Source organism: Toxotes jaculatrix, chromosome 15 (genome assembly GCF_017976425.1).
Source record: "Toxotes jaculatrix isolate fToxJac2 chromosome 15, fToxJac2.pri, whole genome shotgun sequence".
NCBI lineage: Eukaryota > Metazoa > Chordata > Actinopteri > Toxotidae > Toxotes > Toxotes jaculatrix.
The window spans coordinates 8,775,235-8,783,767 of NC_054408.1; the positions used below are offsets into that span (position 1 = coordinate 8,775,235).

Sequence of the window (8,533 nt, forward strand, 5' to 3'; positions counted from 1 at the left end):
CCCCTAAAGTTTTAAGATGGTTTCATTTGAATAATTGTTAGAGGCTCAAAGAAGTCAAATCATCCAATATTTCACAAAAAATTAAAGATCAGAGACAGATCTGAGTATTTCTTCCACCGCTGAGATATTTCACCTCTGAACATGTAAGATGGTTTCATTTAAATAATTGTTAGAGGATCAAAGAAGTTGAATCATTCAATATTTCTCAAAAAAATTAAAGATTTAGAGACAGATCTGAGTACTTCTTCCACCACTGAGGTTCTCTTAGACTCCACACAGAAGTTAAGAAGGGTGGTTCATGTGTTGGTAGAAGAAGAAGATGAGTTATGCAGCTCTCATTACAAACACATGCAGTTCCTTTGAGTTACTATGCAAAAAGTTTGAAGTTAGTAACTTTTCTGGTATTTCTCTATTGGGTTATTGAAAATTGCAGGGCAGCGCTGTTGTGAACCACTTTCTGCAGATCCAAGACACTGACTTTGACAAAGAAATGACCTGTAGGATCCTCAACCACTGGACTAAGTGTGTAAATGTAGGAGGGGGCTATGCTGAAAAATGAATGGGCTAGATTTTCTAAAATTGAGTCCTTCTATCTCAATTCTCTGATCTTACAGTGTTCCAGCTCCTAAATCCCGGCACAACAAACACATTGAAACATATGAGAGGATTGCTTTATTCTGCTTTATCTCGGTCCAGGAAGGCTCTGAAGCTGAGATGCTTATTTCACAGATTTGCAGGCAAATGGAAAGAAAGCTTTGTACCTGAAACTGAGTCATGGTGTCCACATATCCCAACGCTTTCCAGTTCTTTCCAGCGCAATGTGTGACACATTTGGATAGGCAAGATCAAACCAGAGGTCAGATGAAGGTTTTGTGGCTATGAAATTTTTCATCCTGCAGAAACATCATGTTCTCTCTGCCCTTTATGTCTTTCATCCCCAGTTCTCATTCTCCTCTCTTGCTCCAATCTGCTCTGTGGCTGAGAATTACAAATGGCACCTAAGGGAAACATGAGTAATCAGTGATTGTGTGTGTCTGTATCCACAAAGTGTTTTTAGACTTTCAAGCAAAAGATCTGTATAGCTCAGATTCAGAAAATCTGTATGCTAATCGCGGGAAATCCACAGGAATCTGTTTTCCCTTTAATATTTTTGTTTTCCATCTGTAGTTTTCCATCTTCACTACAGGTCAAAAGTTTTTCCAGACGTTATTTAAATTTACACAGTAAAATGTTTCAGTGGATCTGAAATTAAAGCATTGAATGAATAAACAATTGGAGATTTTAAAAACACAGAATCATAGAATCTTCTTGTTGGACTAAATTTAATCTAAATGTTTTACTCATTTAGCAGCTGAACACATTCTTGTGATGTCGTTTCTACAAAATCAAATATTGTTCAGAAAGTTTGTCCCAACACTGTTGCATGTGGTTCAAGTCTGGAGACTGTGCTGGTCTTCATTATGTGAAACCACCATCTGGTTCTCTTTTTTTCTTCTAACGTGCAGGATGAACCTCTGAGCAACCAGTCTGTCTTCCTTTGATACTTGCGTGTCTCTCATCATTATGATGGAAATATACAGTACTGTGTCCTGCAGTGCAGTACAGTACTGTCCAAATAATACTTCAGGGCTGGAGTAACAGGCTGTAGGTTTATAAGTCATAAACAAAAGTTGGGGCACCTGTAGGAACTGTTTGCAACTTTCAGAGCTTCATTTACTTTCACTTTTCAGGAAAACTGTAAGTTCACCAGTTTCTTAATCCATGAAAAGGGCTTGTTTTCTATGAAAACAGGCCAAAAACTGATTTCTCAGTTTTTTGTGAGTTTCTTTTGTAACCTCTGGCAGTTTAGTGCTTATCTTTGCACCATTTAGTGTTATTCACAAGACTAAATCTGCTCAAATTTCAATAAAAGCTGTAAAAATGGGGGTGTCCTAAAACTTTTGCCCAGTAGTGTATGTGCATGAGGACAGTGAGCCTATTGTAGGATTTAAGCAGAAGTCTGGGACGTAGCTTTCTCCTCCTGTGAGGAAATCATATCTGTAGGTATGCCTGCTGAGAGCGGAGGCTTGTGCCTTTCACTGAGCTTTAAAACACACCAGCCACGACTCAGTCTCTTCAACTGAATTCACTTCCTTGCCAAGTTTCAGCGTTTGGCCCTGAATTTTGTGTGTGAGAGGGTGCACAGCTGTCGAAACGCAGGCTTCACAAAGACGATGTTGACCCTTTTGGCAAAGCCTGAATGATGAAATAAGGAAAGAAAGAGTTTCTAAGAATATTCATCCTCATTCATGTCTTAAGCTGTATTCATCTATCTTCCATCTCTTTCCTCTTTCTCTCTCTTCTCTCCAAAATGCATCATCAAAGCAGCACAACCATCAGCCAGCTTTTGGTTTCATGCATTCCAGCTCTACTCGTGAGAGACTGAGAGACTGTTTGTAGTTCCAAACCAAACGTTCTCCCTCTCTGACACCCCCCTACACACACACACACACTCATTTATCATGACAGGTTCAAGCCAAGTCAAATGAGAATTTCTGAAGTAAATCTCTTTAAAGTGGCATTTTATCATTCACTCTGGTGTCACAAAGGTCATAATTACTGTATGAACAGTGACACCAGTCATTAAAGCATTCCATAAAGCACAATCTTCCTTATTCAAATGAGATAAAAAGCAATTAAATACATTCAGTGATTTTGGTGTTCAGGAAATTACCAACTGCAGACAAGCTCAATTGTAACTTTTCATATTCTCAGTCCACGGATGTTTTGTATTTGTAAAACTTGTCGAGAGTCTAGAAAAGTTATCTTTATGTGCATGATTGCTTCCCAATGTAAAGTCAGTGGAAGAAACACTAAAGCATGTGTGCGATGGTGCGCACAACGTGGATGGAAATGTTTAAAAGTTTTTCACCTCTTGTGCTCAACGAGCATTTTTTATTCAAGTGAAAGGAGAATATCTTTGCTGCTGAACTTGCAATTATCTGTGTGTGAGAAGTTTGTTTTACCACACCCCCATTATAAGAATCAAGGTAAAGGTAAAGGCAAGGTAAAGTGTGCACAATGTAAGCTGAAAAACACTGGGTGGGTCGGGGGTAACTGTGGTATCCCCCTAGGCTAAAGGTTTTTAATAACTTAAGGGGGAGGTTTAGCTGGAGATTAAACTATGAAACAATAGATGCAATTAAATCAAAATATTTCATTCATAACGTATTCAACAAATTTTAACCTGTAGCATCACACTATATTTTCACTGAATTAGGTCTCTCTAACCTTCATGAGACTCCCCCCTCAAGACACATGCTCTCTTATGCAGTCACCAGGTTGAGCCACTGATGTTTTAAACAAGAGCCAAGAGGTCCACAGGTATTTCACTATTGGTCACTGACTTACAATTGAAATTAATTTCAAGTAGCTCTTGCCACTGCCCAGGTGTCTCCTGTCAATGCTGTCATAGATATTACAGACACCTTCAACGTGTAAAATTCCAAACAGAGATTGAATTATTTAGCATGTTTTACACTTGGCAGCTAGACAATCACCTCAGACAGGGCAATCATATTTTCTGTTCTTTCTATTGTAACTATGTGTTTCAAAAAGTTCAAATTGCAGTTTTTTTAATAGGTAAAATGGAACTTTTTCTCCCTTCTCACTGCTACTTGTGTAATGGGAGATGGAAAAATACTTGGGACACATGAAAACTCATTTAAGAGAGGAAAAGCTCACAGTTGCAGTCTTGTCTGTAGGCAGGGAGGTAAAAGATATCCCACTGCCATAGGCCAGTTTCCACTTGGAATGTCTGGGCTGCCGCCCACTCTTCCCTTTGGTTGTGCAGCAGTTTACGCACAGTTACTGCCTTCAAGCAGCTCTGTAAAGACTCTGAGTGCATACAAAATGGCATCCAAGCAGCTCTGTTTGAGGTTAATAGGGCTGGCTGTATTGATGACAATGTTGACACTTAGAGGTGAGCTCAGTTATGTTCTTTTCTTTGGCTTTGTTTCTGCTTTACTTGTGCTTTGCTTTTAAAGTGTTTTAGTATGTCATTCACCTTCTACTTTTGTATTTATTTCTAGATTTTTGTGTTGCCAGGCTTTAATGGCGCTAGCAGATTTTTAACAGCACCAGCAGCTGAAAAAAATTACTGCATGTCAGAGTTTGTGGGATATCTTATAGAAATTGTTCGTAAACAACATAAAAAGGAAAAAGTGCAGCCTTTCTTAAAAAATGTTTGAAGTGATGATTTTCACACTTCCTGTGGCACACACCTTTGACACACGCACGCAACTTTGACGAGTAAAACGGAAACAGTACAGAGAAAATGTGGACTCATCAATCAACAAGAGAAGAGATTTAAAAGGGCCATACTAATAGTTCTGCATGTCATATCTTATTTACTCAAAATAGAGCGTAATTTTCATTTCTGCGTCACACTTTTCAGAGCACAGCACGTAGTTGAATGCAATTTGTCAATCTTAATTGCAGCCATTCTACTCTATTCATTCTAGTTTGGAACAAAACTCAATATACACAGATTTTAATCTCACTTTATATGACAAATCCATCACATTGACCAACATGTCAGATTTATATTATAATCCACCTTCAATTCAAGTCTCTGAATGTTTGAAAATGAAAGATTGAACAACTGAAAAATAAGACTAGCTCATCAAATAAACAAAAATCTATGAAGGTATGCTCTGCTTTGGAAAAGACTGGCAGTAATGTGAAGTATAACTTATGTGTAATAAATGGGATAAACCTTCTTAATAACTACTTCCAGCTTCCCAGTCTAGTAAAACCAAAATCTGCAACACAGTGTAAATCATGCAGTCCCTACAGCAGCACTGCACTCTGCACCTGGCAGAGAGCAGTGCATACTTTTTTCTTATCTAGTCTTGGTAATCAGACCTCTGATACCTCCAGCTTCTGAGGAGTGCCACAGGGCTCTAGCTCTAGCATGGCTAAAAAATGGGTGCTTCTATCCAGTGAAATATTAAGAACAGAAGTGTTCAAGTTATTCTCCTTGAAAATATGTTTAACCTATTTTTGTCTCAGCTAAGGACCATTACATTTTTATGGCACGATTATCCCATTTATTACACATAAGTTATACTTCACTTTACTGCCAGTCTTTTCCAAAGCAGAGAATACCTTCATAGATTTAGCATGGCTAAAAAATGGGTGGCAGTGCTGGTTATGTATAAGTTTATCCATTTTTATAGTTTTCCTGTCATTATGAGGCAGCTGTAATGCATCCGTCCTCTGTTAGGCCGATGTCAGGAGGTTCACTCATTTCTAACAATGTCTGTGGGAAAGATTTGTAAACAACCCAGGCAAAAGCTGCAGAAAAAAATGACTCAAACTGCACATGTTGAGGACAGACTAGGTTTCAGTAATGAGAAAAAGTCAGCAGGAATTTGCTGTTCATAGCTCATTTGCAACACAAGCTGGAGAGAAAAAAAAACATAAGCAAGCAATTTTCTCCTTCCTCTTCTAACCACACAATGAAAATGTGTTGTGCTTAAGCTAAGGCAGAGTCTACATTAAGATATGGACTGGATTTCTGTGCTTGTTTTGAGGCACCTGGTATTCTAACCTAGCAATGTCTTAGCCCTTCAGCCCTGATGTATGGGAATTAAGTCCTCTGAAAGAACAGTCAATTCCAACTACAAGAATAAAAGGTCATCTGAACTGGTTGGCTACAGCAAAGAACAAGATACCTCATTAATACACTTCATCTATATGAGCGTTCCCCACAGTGTAGCTCCATGGCTCCAGTGGGAGAGAACAGCACCAGGAAGTAAGTTGCTGTAGCAAATATATGTATGTGCAAGCGTGATAAAAGCAAAAATTCCTGAATGTGAGTTGTGATTTCACCTTTAAACCTGCTCAAGGCTCAACTTTGACATTAAAAGATGAGAACATTCTCCTCCATGAAATTGGTTTATTTAACTCAGACGGGTGGAAAAATTGAAAGTGTTAAACTACTGAAACTAATCAGGAAATCTGCAGCAGTGAGTGCGAGCACAATATTAAAAAAAAAAAAAAAAAAAAAAAAGGTATGGTTGGCCTTAAAAGATTGACCGTTAAAAAACACTTTAAACTGAATATCAACATTGTGTGTGTGGATGTTTTAGAAATGAATGACAGCTGATTAACTTACCTGTGGTGATAAATCGTGTTCACGCTGCAGTTCATTAGCTCTCTGTTGTCTCACCTTCACAGATGCAGCCGGTGATAGCAGCTTGCACAAGATCTTAAAGAAAAGAGATGGTAACATCCTTAACATCCACAATGTCATGCTGCTGATAGAAAAATCAACTCCATTTAAAAGTGTTTTTAAAAATACCCTTTCATTATTTTCCCTATTGTGCTTCCATCCAGTGGCAGGACCTGGTACTGCCCTATCAAAGTCATCTGTTGCCGTCCCTCCTTCTAAGGCTCAAGAGTTCCTGGCAAAGCTAAGCAGAACCAAGAGGAACATTTGGGATCGCAGCAGACCGGACGTACAGCAGTGGATTATGCAGTTTATGTACATGGGATTTGATGAGCAGGTGAGTTGTGTCTGTTCCAGGAGAGTTCAGCTTTTCTCTGAACTCCTGAAATCACACAAAAACAGAAATCAATAGTCAGTGGAGCTGTCAACATGACAGGTGCAAAAATAAAACTGATCCATGTCACAGTAACAGCAAATAGATTTACCCCCTTTTCACAAATCACCCTTAAAGAGCTCTGAGAAATAAAAACACACAGCACAGAAATACAAAATTTCTCTCCCTAGACAAACTTACCAAGAAATCATGTTTGGCTTGGCTTTATTCAGCAGCAGATTCCCTTGATGCCTGGTTAATGCTGGAGTCTTTAAAATGTCATGCCCCCCGTTTTTAAGACAGACATTCTGTCCTAAATGTGTAGTTTTCTGTTCAGCAAAAACAACGCTGATAATGTCATAATCTGAGTAATTTTCTCAGACTTAAAGCTCCTCCACAGCATCCAACAGCTACTGACTGTGTTTAGAAAACTGACTGTAAAAATGGTGGAGTGATGTTTAGAGTTATTTGGTGGTGAATGTGCAATACTGTGCATTGATTCAAAACGCTTAAAAGCCTTGAAAACTTGTTTTCTCATTCAGCTTCTTACTTTGAGCAACAGAGTCCTGAAAACACAAAATATTTTCTGACAAAGTAACAACAGCTTTGATGATTTCGGTATTTGTGTTTTTGTCTGTGTTACTGTCACTTGGCTGTAGTGTACATGACGCAGTACACTACAGACACATATGTCTGTGCACCGATCAGAACTGCGATCTGATGCCAGTTTTAATCAAACCACCCACCTAACATTAACTCTTGATTTTTGAGTTTGACTTTAAGTTTTATTTTTGCTCATTTAGTCATCAATTTGAATATCTTGAGAAAACAGATTTTCAGGGGCTTTAAACCTGACAAACGAGATGGCATGAAAAAGAAAACACAAATAAACAAACACATGAAAACAAACCATAAAAACTTTAGTCATCTGGATCTTTATAAATCTCAGATACGTAAAGGACAAAAATATGGAGTGGCAAAAGTGGAGTAAACTGTAGTTTGGTCTGTTATCTAAAAGATATTCTTTAAAAGGTACACTTATCCTCAAAATGTTGCTGTCTGACTTAAGGAATAAATACAAACATGGAGCTGAGTACATGACAATACATAAATTCCCTCTCTCACACATACAATAACCACACTTCCAGCGCCAGTGTAAGTTTTCTTTCAGGTCAGTGACTGTCATGTAGAATTCACCAAGGACAATAAGGAATGAAGGGAACAGATAACAAGGGCAAAAAAGGGAAAAAAGAGCAGAATTTCTCAAACAGCCCCATACATGACACCTCGTGCTTATGGTATTTGCTGCTGTTTCCTTAAAAGGCCAAAGCTGTCAAAGTATTGGCCTTTTCAGTGTTTGCCTTTCATGCATGTGTATTTGCCACAGCTGTGCCTGCTGACACTCTCAGTGAGCACCTTATCAGCTGCCTCTGTGTACATTAGCTTGAGATTTGTTGAGGCCGAGTTTCCTAACGAGTCACGTCTGTGGTGTTTTTCCATCCCCAGAGGCTGGAGGCTGACCTGTCGTACTGGATGGACCTAGCACGCTCCAGTGACCAAGGGCGTCAGCATCACTATGATGAAAATTCCCCCATCGGCCCGCGTGACCCCAGTTCTTACAGACACGGAGCAAATGTCAACTATGACTACTATTAACTCCAGTCATACACAAACACAGACCACTGCTTCTGTGAATGGTTAAAGGGGTTTTGTTTCTTTGTGTAAGTCAGTCCTCTGCCTTATCTTTAGAAGAACACAGTCTGTGACAGTTTGTTAGTCTTACACCTGCCACACAGCTGCTTTGGCATCTTTGTCTTGATTCGATACAGCCACCAGTGTAACCCATTCTCTGCTCCGTCTCTCCATCCCCACATATTAGATACAACAGTGGACACTGTCTTGGCTCTCGTCTGGCACTATTGTAAATAAAAATGTGGCTTTGAACT

General features: G+C 39.0%; 1 protein-coding gene across 1 annotated transcript; it reads left to right on the top strand.

Annotated features, from left to right (window-relative positions):
- The first annotated feature begins 3,833 nt into the window (after window positions 1–3,833).
- ecrg4a (ECRG4 augurin precursor a) lies at window positions 3,834–8,531 on the top strand. Its single transcript, XM_041056632.1, has 4 exons — window positions 3,834–3,961; window positions 6,223–6,270; window positions 6,382–6,551; window positions 8,094–8,531. Exons 1-4 carry the CDS (start codon window positions 3,892–3,894, stop codon window positions 8,241–8,243), a joined length of 438 nt encoding a protein of 145 aa, XP_040912566.1. The 5' UTR covers window positions 3,834–3,891; the 3' UTR covers window positions 8,244–8,531.
- Window positions 8,532–8,533: the final 2 nt, after the last annotated feature.

What these genes read in the sequence shown, in the direction of transcription:
- ecrg4a (XM_041056632.1), top strand. Translation starts at nt 3,892, where the DNA reads ATGGCATCCAAGCAGCTCTGTTTGAGGTTAATAGGGCTGGCTGTATTG. An exon ending in GATCTTAAAGAAAAGAGATG is followed by an intron (nt 6,271 to 6,381) that starts GTAACATCCTTA and finishes GCTTCCATCCAG; the next exon opens with TGGCAGGACCTGGTACTGCC. An exon ending in ACATGGGATTTGATGAGCAG is followed by an intron (nt 6,552 to 8,093) that starts GTGAGTTGTGTC and finishes TTCCATCCCCAG; the next exon opens with AGGCTGGAGGCTGACCTGTC.